At 39.2% G+C, this 17,021-nt stretch overlaps 3 protein-coding genes across 4 annotated transcripts; all 3 read left to right on the top strand.

Moving 5' to 3' along the window:
• The first annotated feature begins 1,356 nt into the window (after positions 1 to 1,356).
• mrps9 (mitochondrial ribosomal protein S9) lies at positions 1,357 to 7,105 on the top strand. Its single transcript, XM_077727222.1, has 11 exons — positions 1,357 to 1,498; positions 2,496 to 2,678; positions 4,030 to 4,092; positions 4,170 to 4,200; positions 4,278 to 4,357; positions 4,968 to 5,053; positions 5,124 to 5,199; positions 5,874 to 6,042; positions 6,110 to 6,218; positions 6,558 to 6,727; positions 6,817 to 7,105. The coding sequence occupies exons 1-11, from the start codon at positions 1,400 to 1,402 to the stop codon at positions 6,906 to 6,908; spliced, it is 1,158 nt and encodes a 385-aa protein (XP_077583348.1). The 5' UTR covers positions 1,357 to 1,399; the 3' UTR covers positions 6,909 to 7,105.
• A 513-nt stretch (positions 7,106 to 7,618) lies between these two features.
• LOC144203655 (SLAIN motif-containing protein-like) lies at positions 7,619 to 12,730 on the top strand. 2 transcript variants are annotated; one of them, XM_077727210.1, is made up of 7 exons: positions 7,619 to 7,934; positions 8,594 to 8,727; positions 9,804 to 10,004; positions 10,134 to 10,283; positions 11,083 to 11,346; positions 11,711 to 11,797; positions 11,913 to 12,730. In XM_077727210.1, exons 1-7 carry the CDS (start codon positions 7,696 to 7,698, stop codon positions 12,203 to 12,205), a joined length of 1,368 nt encoding a protein of 455 aa, XP_077583336.1. In that variant the 5' UTR covers positions 7,619 to 7,695; the 3' UTR covers positions 12,206 to 12,730. The 2 variants fall into 2 exon arrangements, with proteins under 2 accessions (XP_077583336.1, XP_077583328.1); XM_077727202.1 differs by having other exon boundaries at positions 7,620 to 7,934; positions 11,892 to 12,730.
• A 461-nt stretch (positions 12,731 to 13,191) lies between these two features.
• LOC144204683 (PI-PLC X domain-containing protein 1) lies at positions 13,192 to 16,590 on the top strand. The gene is made up of 7 exons (XM_077728797.1): positions 13,192 to 13,383; positions 13,770 to 13,906; positions 14,721 to 14,846; positions 15,134 to 15,289; positions 15,777 to 15,889; positions 15,974 to 16,044; positions 16,132 to 16,590. The coding sequence occupies exons 1-7, from the start codon at positions 13,293 to 13,295 to the stop codon at positions 16,365 to 16,367; spliced, it is 930 nt and encodes a 309-aa protein (XP_077584923.1). The 5' UTR covers positions 13,192 to 13,292; the 3' UTR covers positions 16,368 to 16,590.
• Positions 16,591 to 17,021: the final 431 nt, after the last annotated feature.

Here is a 17,021-nt window from a genome sequence, read left to right as displayed (position 1 = left end):
CGCTGTGAATTAGAGAACATAGGTCGAAACTATTTTTCTTGGTGGGCAGGAGGACGCTTGTGGCAAAAGAAAGGGGCAAACACTGTTCATCATCCAACTGACGACAGACCTCCTTGAGGCAATTTAACCACACTGCCAAATCGACTGGCACAGGCCTTGAGTCAGGGCCCCTTCACTTTGATTAATCTTCCCATGTTCTTGTTCCAACTCTATCCAAGTAATCTAAGTGAAGACACACGACATTGATCTGTAGACGTGGTGCACTGCAGCATACACCAAAAAAACAGCATGTGTACATACAAGTACACTCTTTAATTCATTTTAATTTCATACATTTTCTGAAATGATTACACTTACAAGGATTGTGGGGGGTGCTGGAGCCTATCCCAACTAACTATGGGCACGAGGCAGGGAGCACCCTGAACCAGTGGCCAGCCAATTGCAGGGCCCAAGGAGATGGTCAGCAATTCATGCTGACACTCCATCCATGCAAAAGAAGAACATGCAAACCCCACATAGTGAGGACACACCTGGTCGATAGAACCCTCAACCCTGAGAACTGTGAGGCCAGAGCAGTAGCCTGTGAAGAATTTCTGCTAGAAAGTTAATCATGTTTATCCTTTGTATGAAGTACTGAGATGATAAATTAATTTGGGATTTGAGTAAAAATGCAAAACAAGTATTACAACTGTATCAAAAGTGCAGTTAGATATCTATCAGCATAAATGCTCAAGGTTTCGGGGATTTTTTTTTTAAAAATTGCTTTAATGTGGTTTGAAGTTATTGAAGTGGTCTCTGTAAATCATTACTCAATTGTTCAAAAATGTTATCCATTAATGTATACCATTTACACATTTCTTCTTCATTTTTCATCTTTGAGAGTTTTGTATTTTGGTCTGGATACCATGATGCGCCTGTTATTTTCTAATTTACTTTTATTCGTGCGAATGTATTTGGTTGTAATGACCTTTAATCCTCAAACATGACTATTTTCACCACCATTTTCCAGAGGCTTCCACCAGATCTTTCTCACGAATGCTTCAAAGATCCCTCTTGCCATGCTTTCCACCAATATCTTTCCACTGATTAACACATCATATATAGTTTTATTTTATAGGATGCTAAATGCCACATATGACTGGCCTTAGAAGACATTCAATTAGTTGTTCGTTTTCTGTGAATGAATATTAAAAAAAGAAAAGATTATACAACAGGTAGTATTACCAATGTTTATTTAATTTAAAAGAGAGAGAGAGAGAGAGAAAGGGTGGGGCAGTTCAGGGGAAAAAAACTCTACTGTCTTAAGATGGCCGCTCACTACTAACCCTGCTGAATCCAATTTTAAGAAAGCTATAAACTTCTTCCGCCTGTCCTGTGACGTAATTGTCAAACATCCGTCATGGCGGCGCCGTGTACGCGAACCACTCGCTACCTTTTCACCAAATGTGGGACATCCTGCTTCACTATAACAAATGCCTCTTCGCGTGCAAGTCGGCAGGTAAACCCCCTTTACGTACCTTGCATGCATTCTTATCCAAAATGACTAATTTTAGCCTATTTAATTGAAAACTAAAATAGAACAGTGATGCCCTTGAAAAAGCATCTTACCATCTGAACACCTTTCAGATAGGCTGTGTTTGAAAAACCTTTTGGATCCATTACAATTTAATTGTTTTTATTTTCATCAGGATAACCAGTACCGAGACTATAGTGACTTACAATGTTCAAACGGAGTGAACAACTACTATCCTTAGCAGAACACAAACCCTATGGAAAAGCACGTTATCTTCTATCTCAACCATACGGTCTACGTATATATAAAACAAGATGAGGGGGAAAAAAGCAATACAGTCATTAATCTCTCTCTTTATACCTGAATTTTGAATATGACATGGGACAAACAGGGCAATGTCTCTTCAATAAGGAACAATAAATGAACATTTCAATCAAGACTATGACAGATAATGTAAAGAGAACCACTATAGTATTTGGACCATGACCAACGACACAATACCAGATTTTTACATTGCTTTTTAAACTGACAAAATGCATTAGTAGTCATGTATTTTTTGTAGTCTTGTCTCATTTGTTCTTTTTTCTTTCTTTTTCTTCTTTGCGACAGCAATCCTTTTAATCTACGGATATATGCAAACGTTTTTAATGCTTGATTCCTTTGTGTCAAGGCTGCAGATTAATTTGATTACTACTCAATTGGCAATATATTTTTTTCTTTTAGTTTCCAGTTTCCATACATTATGGAAAGGTGGTTTGTGAAAATGAGATGTATGCACACTGCACACCAAATGTGTGTGTGTATGTGTATTAAAGAATAAAAAAAGTGACAAATTATTTTGAGACACAATATAAGCTGAATTGGGGTTGTTTAATTTTGTTGGCTTGTTTGTTCGTTTTGGCCATTTTGCTTAATGTGTTGTTTCCCACCACCAATTTAATTTGTATATGTTACTGATGTTTTCTTTGCTCTCCTCCTCCAGGTGTCCAGAAGACCATTATGTACCAGTTCTATCATGTACAGGAAGAATTTGGCTGCTGCTGGCCCCGAAAAGTTCACAATGGAGTTCATCGAGAATCAAGTAGAGGAATTCAATGTTGGCAAGCGCCACCTGGCCAACATGATGGGAGAGGACCCTGAAAATTTCACTCAGGAGGACATAGATGTAAGAATTGAAGGTTTAGGGTGCATTTTGACATCTATTATAATTACAAGATCCCTTCTTTAAAATGCATTTTATTTTTACACACTGAACTTTATTAATAAAATTCTTCCAAATACAATCATCACAGCCTACTTCAAAAACAGTATGGTGATGCTGACCATCAAGGAAGTCATGGTTTTATTACTAAAATGTACTATATTATATACCAGAGGGTCGGGAACCTTTTTTGACAAAGAGAGCTACAAACAATTCAAATTTTCTAATGTTATTCCTTCGGAGCCATACGAATTTAAAAGTTTCCCCACTTTTAAAGTGGGAAAACAACTCTGAATACCCTTGACAACATTTTTATGCAGTTGCTAATCAATGACTATGCATTCCAGAAGTCTAATCCAAAAAAAAGAAGATTAAAGCAGCTTTAAACATAGAATCTCAGCCCTGTCACCAGCGGTTTCCGTATTTTACCTCACAGGTTAGCGGAGAGCCAGATGCAACCATCAAAAGAGCCACATGTGGTTCCCTACCCCTTTTATATACTCTTGAATTATCAAGGCAAATGCAGAATTTCCACATTTCCACAACACTTAAATGTAAAAAAAAAAAAAAAAAAAAAACAGAAGAATCCGTCTACCTAAATATAGTTAGGCAATGGCTCTATGCCACAGTTTCATAGTTGAAATAAGCAAAGTGTCCTAACTCATCAGGTGTGACAGTGAAAGAATGGAAAACAGCAGGCAGGCACTGATTTTGGCGGCTTTCCGTGACTGCAGTAACTCTCTTCCCTCTGGTCCTAAACCAGAATGCCACATGATGTCCTTCAATTGCTCAGATTGCACTCTCTGGGGAATCACTGCCAAATTACAAGGGCAACACAGGTGTGCCTTCATGGCTTTTTTTAATCCTTTTCCACTCTTCACCCTTCTACCCCTCACCTCTTTTGACCTCTCTTTGCTTGTCGAGCACACATGCTCCCAGTGACCAGTTATTTCGCTGCCACTGTTGACACGCTGAAATGTCAACACTCTCCTTGCACACCACCTGTTTGCCCATCCGTGTAGCCGAAGGAATGGAAAAGACTAGATTTTAGCTACGCCATCTGTTGGGCGGTTTGTGACCACGAATCCACACATGCTGCACTTGGGGTGAATTGTCGGACATGTGGGCCAATCTCTGCTGGCTGTCAGCGCTGCCACATTGAGTGCTCACCTTTCCTTGAACCTGTGGCCGGTGCTCGTCGCATTTACCACCATCTGTTGAGATGACCTCTATGGTGTCGTCATCGTGACTGCTGTTACTTGCTTGTTTTTTCTTCTAAACTTTACTTTTTTTTCTCCCCCTTTCTATGCCGCAGAAAAGCATCGCTTACCTTTTCCCCTCTGGCTTGTTTGAGAAGAAGGCAAGACCCATTATGAAGGTAAAGACAGTGAATGAATAGAAAAGTTGGGTTTTTAAAAATAATTTGGCCGCATTACATTGTCTTGTCCTCATCAGCATCCAGAGGAAATATTCCCCAGGCAGCGAGGTACACAAGCTTGAGTTTATTGTGCTTTTTTCTTAGAAGTTCCCTGGAACTGACATTGACCTTCTTTTTCTGAACAGCTGTTCAATGGGGGGCAGACAAACGGCCATTTCACTTCCTGTTTTACACTGGAAAACAGGCTTACTATACTCTACTGCATGTAAGTTTTTCAAAAGTTACATTTTTACAGTGTTACCTACCAATCAGAAATCCTAATCCAGATTGTGTTACCAACCAATTACTGATTAGTTACCGAGATAAAGAATTCTCAATATTTATATCTTGAGGAGGGGTCTCCAGACCGCTCCTTAAGGGCAGCTGTGGGTCCCGGTTTTTCTTCCAGCACAGTTTAACCAATTATGTTTTATTAAAATCCCGCACCCACTGCAGTACTTTGGGGAATTGATTGGAAACCCTTGTTCTTGAAGAACAATAAAGTGACTGAGCTCTGCTGTATACAGTAAATTCTCGATTGTTGTAGTCACAACCTTTCACTTTTCTTAATTTCCATTATGATATTGATGTTAGTAACAAAGTTGGCTAATCAGCTAAAAACAGTGTCTATCCACGGATTGCTATACTTAAGCAAGCAAACACATTTGTACAATTGGTCAAATGTGGGACATTTTAGGTTAGATATTTCTGTACAATGCAATAAATGCATAGCAAACTGAGGTTAACTTATGTTTTGGTGTCAGAATCGGAGGCTTTTGTTCATAAGAATCAAAACTCCCTACCAAGAATCTGTTTATATTCCGAAATATCTTTAGGACACACAGAGTAAAATCATTAACATTGAGAAGCAGCAGGACCGTCTGCGGGCTAAAGGACTCTTTTTGAAGGACGCCAAAAAAATGTAAGCATTCAAATTGAATTTGAAAAGACATGTTGTCATGAATGTAATTGTAATCTTTACCTCTCCTCAGATCCCTTGACACAAGTAGATGGCTCCTGAAGGAAGAGCTGGAAGAGTTGTTGGTGGAGACTATATCTGTTGAGGATGTAAGCCATTACCCCAGGAATACTGCTATATTTCAGATCATTAACTTGTGTTCGACATGAGTACAAAAATGAAAATTTTATGTTGACTCCAACATAAAATAGTGTGGTGTATGATGAAGTATGGAGACACTGTGACAACTCCAAGGAGTAGCTAGCTCACTATGTTAAATGCAGTACTCTGATAGGTCAGTCTTGAACAAGAGCATACTCAGTAACGGTGCCCTAACAAATTACCCATCAACTTTTTTTCCGCTCAGGATGTAAACAATGTTAAAAGTTCATGTTCGGTGCCAATTATTTCTTCTACTACTCTTCTAGCTGTTCCAATAATTGCCGGTTATGCTATTTACTTCGTGTAATCATTTTAATGAGTGTGTGTGCATGAATTTAGAATTAATGACCACTCTTTTTTTAGAAGGGGATAGAAGTCATTTGCTTACAATATTATAGTGCAAATTGTCCCTCACTATCAAGTGTCACAATAAAGAACCAACATGTCATTTTGTTCAGGTCATCCTATTGATAACTTCACATATAAAGTTCCCTGTAGTACAGGCCGCACCCTTTAAATCATTGGAAATAAAAACATGTGACGTATGATGTACATTTGCTGGATCAGAGCACAACACACCAAAGCTCATTTTTGATGCCTCTCTGGTGTTTTATCATTTCAGTACACACAATTTATCCAGCTAATGGAACGATTGCTGTCCCTGCCTTACTGTGCCATGGAGGAGCAGTTTGTCTTAAGTTACCGCCAGCAACTTGAGGCTCAGTCAAGGAATCAGACAATACCAACAATGGAGAAGGATGAAAATGGTGTGGCCTTCACCACCGCTGAAGGTAAATGCAAATGAACTTTTTATTCTTTCTACATTGTCCAATCTTTACAATTTGTATTCACTTTCAGGACGAAGAAAGTCATCAAATGCCTCTGTTGTACTGAGAGATTGCGGCTCTGGACATATCACTATTAATGGACAGAACTATCTCCAATTCTTCAACGTGCTCCAAGACAGGTGATCAAGGGCCATTTTTTTTTTTTACATTTAATTTCTCTCTCCTCGTCAAACCCTTTATCTCTTTGTTGTGAATTAATTATATAGTTGAGGGAGTTAGAGTCAGTGTGTGTCAGCATCCTTATAGGCTCACATTTTTCTGCTCCTGCTGAGTTAGGAGTTTTTCTCAAGATGTGGCGAGGAGAATCACTCAACCTTGTCGCTAGGGTTATGGTATTCCCAAGACTTTTCAAAGTTGGAAACTGTCCATGTGAACAAAGGAAATTTTACTGCACTTTGAAACCCATGCATGTATTTTTTTCCCCATACGTCTAACCTCACTTTTTGTCCTTTGCACAGGGAGCAGCTCATGTTTCCGCTCCAGTTCATGGGCATGCTTGGACGTTTTGATATCGAGAGTAGCGTGAATGGGGGCGGGCGGTCCAGCCAGGCAGGAGCACTGCGACTTGGCATCTCCCGGGCCTTGTCCAGCTTTGTATCTGAGAGAGACGTGGAGATGATGAGGCAAGGTGAGAGAACAGATTTGTTTTGCCTATTGACCAATTCTATTTAATTTTGGGGTCAAATATTGAGGGATTTTTGTTTTTGTTTTTATTAGCTGGTCTTTTGACTCCTGACCCCAGAGTGAGGGAAAGGAAGAAGCCGGGTCAGGAAGGCGCCAGGAGGAAATTCACGTGGAAGAAACGTTGAGGATAATACAAAATGAACTCATGAAATAACGACCTCTTATTGTATGGATGCTATACAACTGCAACTGAGATTTTCTCATGCCAAAAGAAAGTGAGATGTTTGGTACTTTATAACGAAGGGCTTGTTTTCGGAAAAAAACGGATTATGTTCAATTGTGTTCATTATTATGGGAATAAATCTCACCCATTGTTCCTGTTCACAGTTTCAAAAGTTATTTCACACCAGACCAAAATGTCCACAATTGTGACTGCTTGTGGTTAATTTTTTGATGACTCTTTATATTATAAATATTTACTTAGTTGCACTCATCACGTGGACTCTACATATTGCAATTTTTTTGCATATGTACGAAATTTTGTCCAAAACTGGTATTTGAAATAGAATAATTTTCTCCTATCTCATTTATTAGTATGGTTCTGTATTTCTTTTAGCCGAGCACAACATGCTTAATGTGGTATTTTTAAAAACGCCAAATTTGTCATGTTTTTTTAATGTTTTTATCCTGTGCTACATTTGCAACAACTAATTTCAAACACTAGGTGGTGACAAAGTATCTCGATTGACGTTTAATGAATTAGACAAACAAATCTCTGCCTTGGATTAAGAAATGCAACCAATACATTTGATGGCCATCAAATTAAAACACTTGCAACAAATTAATACTAATTACAGACTTGGGGAACGTGGGCGTGACAAGCAGTATGGGCAAATATCCAATTTAGGCAAGACGCCACAACAAGTGGGGACCACGTTTCTCTGCACAGCACACTTTTCATCCGGAGAACAAATGATGGCTGCGGTTGTGGACCCCATGAGAAACCCACCGTACGGCGAGCAGCACTTTAGTAAACTGCAGCAGCTCGTTCAAATATTTGAACGCTACGACAAGCGGCTGCCTACTTGGAACCGTCGTAATTGTCCCCCGGGCACGGAGTTCCAAAAGCACGGCCGAAACCAACCATTCATTCTGGAACAGGTGGACCTTTTGGACTTGGACACTATTGGTTTCTCTGATAATGAAACTTGGTGAGTGTCTAATTAATGCTGCGGCATTTTATAAACAATCCTGTAGCATAACAATATTTTCCATTATTTAGGAAATAAATCTAGGATATTTGCCATAAGCAAAGCTGTTGTTTTATTTTTTGTTTATTTATTTTAAACCGAGTGTCCTTATTCCAACAACTTGGTTCGTTTTGAAAGGAAATAAATCATTTATTTCATTAAATTACATGTTTACATTATAAATCTAAATACCTGATATACAGTGTGCATTTATTTTCCGTTTGCTATTTAAATGGAGTTTACTGTACCTTATACTTTTAAAAGCCAAACATAACAATTTTCCCAAATTAAATTGAAGTGGGAGCATATTTACAAACTACACTATAAATGCAATAATAATTATGCTTGTGTGCAGTAAAAAAAGAGACGCTACTTGATATTAATTATCACATTATTCCTATAATGAAAAGTGTTAATTGGCTCATTAAAAAATGGTTAGCACTACACATGGGTTGGTCTGAACGGTGTTCAAAATGAGCCAAACTGCATTGATACTGAAATATTTTGACTTTGTGAGTCATGTTTTTTGTGTGTGTTTTGGACAGGTCTGTGTCTTAATAAGCCAAAAAGTTGACCAGAGTGTATATAACACATTTGTGATTATTGTGTGTTTTGGACAGGTTATATGTGTCCCCAAAAGCCAAGAAGTTGACCACAGAGAACACAGATACACTAGTGCAATGGTGCCGGCAGGTTCTGGATGCTCCTGAATGGAAACTAGCAAGACGCTCCATTTGCCTTAAACTTGAGTCAGGTATGTGAAACTTTAAGTGGCTGTGTTAAGAATTGATGGTAAAAAATCTGAAAAATTTATTGACTACGGTATTTTAGTCTAACTAAACAACTATAACAAATATTACATACAAATAGCATATGCCTACTTGAGTTTTTTTTATTACCTAGATGTCGTTCATACTAAGGTCAAGTTGTACTGCAATGATGGAATAAATCCTGGAGTTGCAGGTCTCTGCTTTTGGAATGAAATATGTATTTGTTCTTGAATAGGATAAGTTTCCATTTATTTTGAATTTCCAGTTAAACATCACTAACCTAAAATTTGGAAATCTTGCTTGCAACCTTTGTAATTCTACCATCGGCCATTTTGGTGTGGCACAATGGCGTTCTGTTTATTCAGGATGCCGGTGACGGGCTGTACGAGCTAACGCCGCATTTGCACCCTCAAAGACGCGTTTGTCTAGAATATTTTCAAGTGGCTCCATGTATCTGACAGAGTGCCATCAAGACATTATTATATTATATTAGATTAGATTATGCACAGTTTGAGAATGAATACTGTTTCTGGTGGAATTAATAGTTGAAGCAAGAATAAATTGCATTTCCGACAACCAGTCAAAACTCGGTACTTTGATCAATGGTGCCTTTGTAGAATAAGAATTTTAACAAGATAATTGGTTCCTTTGGGTGCTATTTTGGTAGAAATGATAACCTGCAGACAAGAAAGTGGAATCAACACTAAGTACAGGATGACCTGCTAGAAGGGCACTCCATCAAGCTGACACTTGAATCAATGCACAGGTCCAAAACTACACGTCCTCTAATATTTTTACGCACGCTTAACCATTTGTAGAAATCAGCCTGAGAATAAGTTTGAACACTGAAGCGGTCCATTGTCACAGAAGTGCTATAAAATCACCACTGCTTTTTGCTCTCTCCTGCCTGACTGCACTCTGTAATCAGGACATCCAGTGAGAATGTTGGATGTTCTCCTTTTAGACTAATAATGGTTTGGCTCTTTCTGCTGATACATCCTCTGTCAGATGTTTTGAAATGTTGTCATCACTGAGTACTGAGCTTCCTTGACATCCTTAGCTTCTTGGAGAAAGAGACTACTGTCCGGCCATCAAGCAACCACAACCTCACCAACTGTTGGCAGAGTTCCCATTGTGTCCCCCAATGGCACTCGGCAATCCGACACTCATCGCTCCCGCCTCCAATTGTCTGATACGGGTAGTCCAAACTCTCAGAGCCCCATTGGGAGGCCACGAACCCCCACCTTTATCCCCCACTGCGGTAAGACCACTTTTTCCACATCCAGACTGCAGAGAGCATCACTGATCAAATGAATGCGTGTCATTCTGCTTGGGTATCATATTTGCGAATAGTCTCACTTGTGATTGAAGCGTTTGGTTGCGTCTTCAGGTAGCCGTTTGCGGTATTCCAGCCCTCGGCCTCGGGTGGACTCTGATGTCCTCGCTCCCGCGGTGGATGAAGAGGATGTTTTGATCCCTCATGGCTTCAAACTTCTGGATATTACTGATGTTCAGGTGGTGGCGAGACTGCAAGAAGAGAGTAGGTTAAAACGCAATGTGAAAAATCGGATTACTTTTTTGTGGTCTATCTAATTGCCATTTATATCCCCACTAACCGTAGACCTCAGAGCTCATCGCTACTTTAGCTTCATTAACCCCACCAGGTGATTGTGAGTGTAAATGTGCGTTTCAGAGGTGGGGTTTCGAACTAAGTGACTTGACTCGTTAGACTTCAGTCGACAATTACTGGACTTGACTCAATTTGGCTTTTACCTTTTAGAATTGGAGTATTCGCAGGTCGTATGTTCAAAATTCAGGATATTTATTTGAATTTTGAGACTTTAGGAATGAGACTATTGTCACCATCTCTACTAATGATGGAGTCTTGGTAAAAATATTTAAAAGTTGATTATGAGGACTTTGACACATCCATAACTGTATATAAAAAAAAGTAACCTCTGCAAAGTGGAAACTGACGGCGCATCCAAATAGTAGCATTCCTGCAGGCGTCAGCTTCTAATGCCACCCCATCCCTAAAAAGGCTAAAATGCTGGCCACTGCAGCAGTGACACGCTAAAAATTATGTGCATGTGAAAATGCCTCCGTTTTCATGTCATTCCCTATCATCACTGCCAACAGCAGAAGATTTAAGTGTAATTTCCCCTTTATTTCTTGTATTTTACAAAGAAAACTACTATATTACTAGGACTATATTATGGCTTGGTGACAGTAACACTTTAAGACTGATGATGCAGATTTGTGACATAGTACTCCCAACCTCTGGCGCGTGTGCCTGTGTCTGTGGTTGCCATGCCATTCCCCATGTGTCACTTACCCAGAACTCAGGGAGGCTTACGCCAGCACTTTGTACGCCCCGGCCAACCGACGAAGCCAGAGCGTCACCCTTCCGCTCAGCGTTCCCCACGGCCAGGCGGAGGAAGAAAAGTGGGGTGGCGAAGATTCCGCCCAGGTGCAGCCGAATTGCTGCCTCTGCCCACTGCCCCACGCCCACAACTCCAGCGCCCAAGACTGGCAAAACTGCAACTTGCTGTCCACGTTCCCCTACGCAAGTCCAACGCATCAGCCTTTCAAACCAAGAGGAGGTAAGCAAATATGGGTGCGTCGCTGAGTGACCACGATCTCCCTGGTCTCGCGTAATAACGTAGTAAGACTCTTGAAGTGTGTTTAAAGCTCCATCTTCAGGGTGTTTCCGTTTCCAGTTTGATGGGATTGGATTCATGCGAACAGTAGTGGTGGGAACAGTTCCAGGAGCTCTATGTAGAAATTTAAGACATCCTTTCCCAATGGGTTATTAGGCTTTGACCTTCAGGAGATAAAACATTGCTGCTCAGGAATAATGTGTATTCCACAATAAATGTTGGATAACTTTTAACCTTATCCATATTTTTTTTTTGTACTTTCACATCAAATGTGTTGCTGGAGAGGTTTTCTTTGTCTGTTTTACAGATGAGATTAACCTTGCCCAATTTAACAGTGTTCCTAGTGCTTCTTTGTGTGATTCTCCAGGCTGCTCCACTCCCCTACAGTCCCCAAGTGAGTAATAAATTTGAGATGTTTATTTCTATGCACAATAGAAAATATGCACACTTAACAGTTTACTTAATTTCCCCTCACCTGATGAATTAAGTATCTAAAGTATCTACCCCAGTGGCCTGCCCCAATCTGCGGCAAACTAAAGTCCAGAATACAAGAGGTGTATCATTGCTGCAACAATCGAAGGTTGCTGTCTCTGTGAGCCCTACCGCCGGAGTACTTGGCTCGCAGTTGCAGGTTGGGAGCAGCAGGATCCCCATGCTGAGTAAATGCTTATCCTTCGGTGTGTCAAGTCCAAGCCCACGTTGTTCCACCTACTTTAATGATAGCACAAGCGCCATTTCAGCCTGCAAGATGGCAAAACCGGTGCTTAGCTGTAGAAGTATGCTACGGTGTTTTTCCACGTGATGTTGGCAGCCTGTACTTTTTTTATTGTTTCATCAGTTAATTATTCTAATTTATACTCTGTGTGGTCTAACTATTTTTAGCTCTTATTTTGTGGTATTTATTAAGCGGATAAGTAGTACTATATTTAACTTAATTGTAAATGGTAATGTAAGTTTCACTTGTTTTCATACATATGTCTCAATGTGGTTTGTGTAAAGAAAGGGCACAAAAAGAAGTTGCATTTTTGTTCACGTTTAATATTAGTACAAACTTTGTTGTGGTTTGGTTATCACTGAAAACATCACACTGCACAATGTGAATGATGCACTCTTTTTCTCACCTTTAATTGAGGTTTTGATGGTGGAATGAAAAATTTTAAAGACTCCTATTACAAACAAATCTTTAAGGGGACTATTAGAGTAAATATCAAGCATCTTGTGTATATTAACCTGCAGTGTATAAAACAGACATTCGATGTGACACAGTCAATATTAAAAGGCATTTTATGTAAGCAATATATACAATAATAAAAACTTTTGAAAAGTGTTTGGAATTGTTCTTCCTGGGTAAATTGTGAGATTATGGTTCAAATGGATTACATTGATAAAAATTGTTCTGTTGTGAACATCTCAAATTGTTTAACACATGTTTAATGAATGCCAGGAGGTTCTTAGGAAAGGGGGGGCTTAACCTCCATGGAGTAGAAAATTAATTTTGATAATGTAGTAAATAAGCAATCCCAAACTACTTTTGTAGTAAAAAGCCTTACTATGTACATGGTTATTTTACAAGTAGAGCTTTTATATGAGGGTCTTTTTTTTAACAAATAACCTTATTGTTTTACTATATACATGGTGTACTATTTGTGTAATATTGGAAAGGTTAATTGTAATACTATATATATGAAATCGTGTAAAACCAATTTTCAGACTAAACTACTTGTTGGCCACTAGAGGGCAGTATCAAGTTAAGATGCATTCCCACTCGCCTCACACCATAAAGAAAAAGAGCAAAACGGGTTTCACGTGACGTGACCGCAGTTTTAAATTTCATAAGCAAAACAATGTAGTGAACAGAAACGATCTAGTAATAATATGTTAAACATCAAATGGGTGACAAACTAACTAGAAACGCCAATTGGATGTCATGCTTACCCGAAGAACTGCATGATGTTCCGCTGTGGAATTTGGCCATTCCAGGTAAACAAATACTACCCACACTTGGAAACTATTTTAGAAATCATGTTTAAAATGTTCCATATATATACCACTGGGACAAGTGTCATAATGTATATTTAAAATCTATATATATATATGTATATCTATATATATCATCTGTGTATATATATGTATATCTATATATATCATCTGTGTATATATGTATATCTATATATATCATCTGTGTATATATATGTATATCTATATATACCATCTGTTTCTCTCTCTGTATATATAATATATAAATAAAATATATATAGAGATATATATATAAATAAAATTACTTAATAATTTACTTTAATGAGGATTTCTTTTCTCGTATTAATCTGGTTTATAGTACTTAGAGCACTCATAATTGTATTTTACAGGGAGCCATGACAGCATGTCTTTCTGCCTGGACATATCATCACCTGTGGTTGAGTCCGAGTCATGTTTTCTCAAGATGATGGACAAACTTGCTCCCTGTTTGACGCGGCCCTACGTGTTCCGTTGGGCCACCACGCAGGTACAAAAAAACTTTGCATGTACAGTGTTCCCTCGTTACTTCGCGCTTCAGCTACCGCGGACCCAATCTTTGCAAGCACTTGGATTTGAACCCAAGACTAAAAAAGCAGGACACTGATGACTTATCCACTGGGCCACCACTCTCCAATATTAGACAGTAGCATTTGTTGTTTTGTCTCTTTTCACACCCAGATCATACTGAGTCCTTTATTGTACCTTCAAGTGGGAAAAGTTAGGTATAATTACAAAGCAGAGCAAACCAGGATTTGAACCCAGGTCTACAGAGGTGGGAGGCCAATGACTTATTCACTGGGCCACAGGCTCCCTGAAGTAAGTAGTTGTATTTATTCATTTGGCTGTTACAAATATTGGTATATTTAGGCTTTTTTTTCAAAACACTACATAGTATAGTAAGGCTTTTTTCTTTTAAAAACAAACACCAAGATTCAAACCCCGGCCTCCCACTTGAAAGTCAGGTGAGTCAGATTTTTTGGGGAAAAAAATTAAAAATACAAATATTACATTGAGACAACACATTTTACTGTTTTTTTTTTTGTTATAACATGAATTTAACTCTGTCTACTCGTATTCTATTTGGTGTACTGTATACAGCGGGGTAAAAAAAATAAAATAAAAAATATATATTTTTTTTAATTAAATTCAAATTAAGCATTTTTGAAGGGGAATCCCTACTTCGTGGAAATTCACTTATTGCGGGTGGTCCCGGTCCCCATTAACCACGATGACCGAGGGAACACTGTACAATGTTATAAATTTGGTCGTCATGCATCCTCTTTCCTCCTTTGTGTACACAGCAAACTGTCCTCACTAGTCAGTGTGAACTTGGTGTTCGCTTCTTGGACCTGCGGATCGCCAAGAAGCCTAAAGAGTGCAGCAAGTTATTCTTTGCCCATGGTATATACACATGGGTTACTGTAAAGGTAGTGTACATTCACAGTATACCTTATTGACCAAGAAACCCACTGAGCCATGAATATGATAAGAATCTCATAGGTTCCAAAGTGTCATGGTGAGCCAGGCTAACTATGTTCCTCCCAAGTGTAACTTGGTAGACTATTCCGAATCCCTGTATTGCTGTAACAGGGTAGAGCAAGGTATCATTTTCAGCAGATTGCTGGAGTTGAATGCTTTTATTGGGAACTAGTTCAAATTCACAGGAATGACCTTCCATGACTCACATATATAGTAATGATGTATTTGTCGGCAGGAGGCACTGGATGAACTGTCTGTCTGGTTGGATGCACACCCGCAAGAGATTGTTATTATCTGCTGCTCACATTTCAGTTGCCTGACCATCAGTGACCACATAGAACTTGTAGACTACATAATTTCACTTTTTGGACCAAAACTCTGTTCATCACAGGTAACCTAACTATTTTTTTTACAATTAACTGCCCTGAGTAAAAGTGCCATTAGTCTTGCTGTGATTATTCTTTTATTTGAATTCATGCATGTGATGATTAAAATATATACCTGAATGTCTGGGGTGGCCCAGTGACGTGAGTGGTTAGTGCGTTGTCCTCACAGCTCTGGAGTCCTAGGTTCAAATCCAGGTCATGTCTGCCTGTGTGGGGTTTGCATGTTTGTGGGGCTTCCTCCGGGTGCTCTGGTTTCCTCCCACATTACACAAACATGCATAGTAGGCTGTTTGGACACTCTAAATTGCCCCTGTGAGTGTGCATGGTTGTCCATCTCCTTGTGCCCTGTGATTAACAGGCCACCAATTGAGGGTGTCCCCTGCCTTTGGCCTGGAGTCAGCTGGGATAGGCTCCAGCACCCCTCTGCAAACCTAATGAGGATAAAGCAGTTCAGGAAATGAGATGAGACTGAATGTCTAAAACTTTTTGCAGGATTGTGCTACATTACGATCCTGTTGGTCCAGACACCAACAGATAATTGTTTCTTATGACAACCAAGAGATGGTCAACAATTATCCTGAACTGTGGACTGACATACCTTACTGGTATGGAACTGTAGATTTACTGTTGTTACACAAACATGGAGCAACCCACCTCTGTGCACTGAAGTGTTAAATCCTTTTCTACAGGTATGCTGACAGCACTGATCCAAAGAAAGTGATTGCCTACCTGGAGGCTCAGAAGCATGAAGGAAGACCATGTAATTATATTTACACACGCAGAGAAAAAAAATGAAGAAAATATATTACTTTCAACTTGACATGATTTTTTCTTATTTGTTCTGTAGTGGGTTTTTTCGTCAGTGGCCTCAACCTGACTGAAACGGTTCAATATGTCCTCCTTCATCCTTTTGAAAATATGAAGAAGATCACCACAAAGGCCCTAACTATGCTGCTTGGCTGGGTGAGAGAACAACAACCAGGACCTGAAGTTGAAGGCATCAACATCATCTGCTGCGACTTTGTGGATGCCTCCAACTTCTGTGATTGTGTGATTAGGCTCAATTACAAAGAGAAGGGTTGACAAGGACCAAAAAGACTGCCAGGCAGTGTAATGCTATGTTATCATAAATAAGGCACATACAGTCCATGTATTTTTTGTGTTATAATTTGCTGTATTTTATCCGCTGAAAGTTACTCAAAATGTAAAAAGTACATTATGTATTGTTCTTCTAAAATATTTAGAAGTCAAAATGCATGATTAGACACACATTTTCATAACTATAATGATGATATATATATATATTTTTAAATGGACGTGTTGGGCTAACATTACTCTCGTTTGACTCTGGAGATGAGATGTTTGTTCATCAAGAAGTTGGCTGTTTTATTTATTTTGTTATAACATCACTATGCTAACGGTCAGGTGAACGCATGGTTAGAGCGCCGGTCTCACAGTTCGGAGATCGAGAGTTCAATCCCAGGTTCAGACCTTGTGTGTGGAGTTTGCGTGTTCTCTCTCCCTTGCATGGGTTCTCTCTGGGCACTATGGTTTCCTCATATCCCAAAAACAAGATTAAAGATTTAAGTAAAATTCCACTACTCAGACTTGGACAACCTAATTTGAGTGGCACCATCCACAAGTCAACATTGCTTAAAGTAACCATCAAATTTCTGCAAAACATGTGCTGCTAACAAGTTTGAAAGAAACCATAAGGTTTTTGGCAGTTTATTTTAG

Source organism: Stigmatopora nigra, chromosome 1, assembly GCF_051989575.1.
Source record: "Stigmatopora nigra isolate UIUO_SnigA chromosome 1, RoL_Snig_1.1, whole genome shotgun sequence".
NCBI classification, from domain to species: domain Eukaryota; kingdom Metazoa; phylum Chordata; class Actinopteri; order Syngnathiformes; family Syngnathidae; genus Stigmatopora; species Stigmatopora nigra.
The sequence above is the reverse complement of the archived record's forward strand: the minus strand, read 5'-3'. Positions and strand labels throughout refer to the sequence as shown.

Bases quoted from the DNA above. Each gene is read 5' to 3' on its own strand.
- mrps9 (XM_077727222.1), top strand. From the start codon at position 1,400: ATGGCGGCGCCGTGTACGCGAACCACTCGCTACCTTTTCACCAAATGT. The intron at 1,499-2,495 runs GTAAACCCCCTT...CTCCTCCTCCAG, and splicing joins CTTCGCGTGCAAGTCGGCAG to GTGTCCAGAAGACCATTATG. The intron at 4,358-4,967 runs GTAAGTTTTTCA...AAATATCTTTAG, and splicing joins CTTACTATACTCTACTGCAT to GACACACAGAGTAAAATCAT.
- LOC144203655 (XM_077727202.1), top strand. From the start codon at position 7,696: ATGATGGCTGCGGTTGTGGACCCCATGAGAAACCCACCGTACGGCGAG. The intron at 8,728-9,803 runs GTATGTGAAACT...TGACATCCTTAG, and splicing joins TTGCCTTAAACTTGAGTCAG to CTTCTTGGAGAAAGAGACTA. The intron at 10,005-10,133 runs GTAAGACCACTT...TTGCGTCTTCAG, and splicing joins CACCTTTATCCCCCACTGCG to GTAGCCGTTTGCGGTATTCC.
- LOC144204683 (XM_077728797.1), top strand. From the start codon at position 13,293: ATGGGTGACAAACTAACTAGAAACGCCAATTGGATGTCATGCTTACCC. The intron at 13,907-14,720 runs GTACAAAAAAAC...TTGTGTACACAG, and splicing joins TCCGTTGGGCCACCACGCAG to CAAACTGTCCTCACTAGTCA. The intron at 14,847-15,133 runs GTAGTGTACATT...ATTTGTCGGCAG, and splicing joins ACACATGGGTTACTGTAAAG to GAGGCACTGGATGAACTGTC.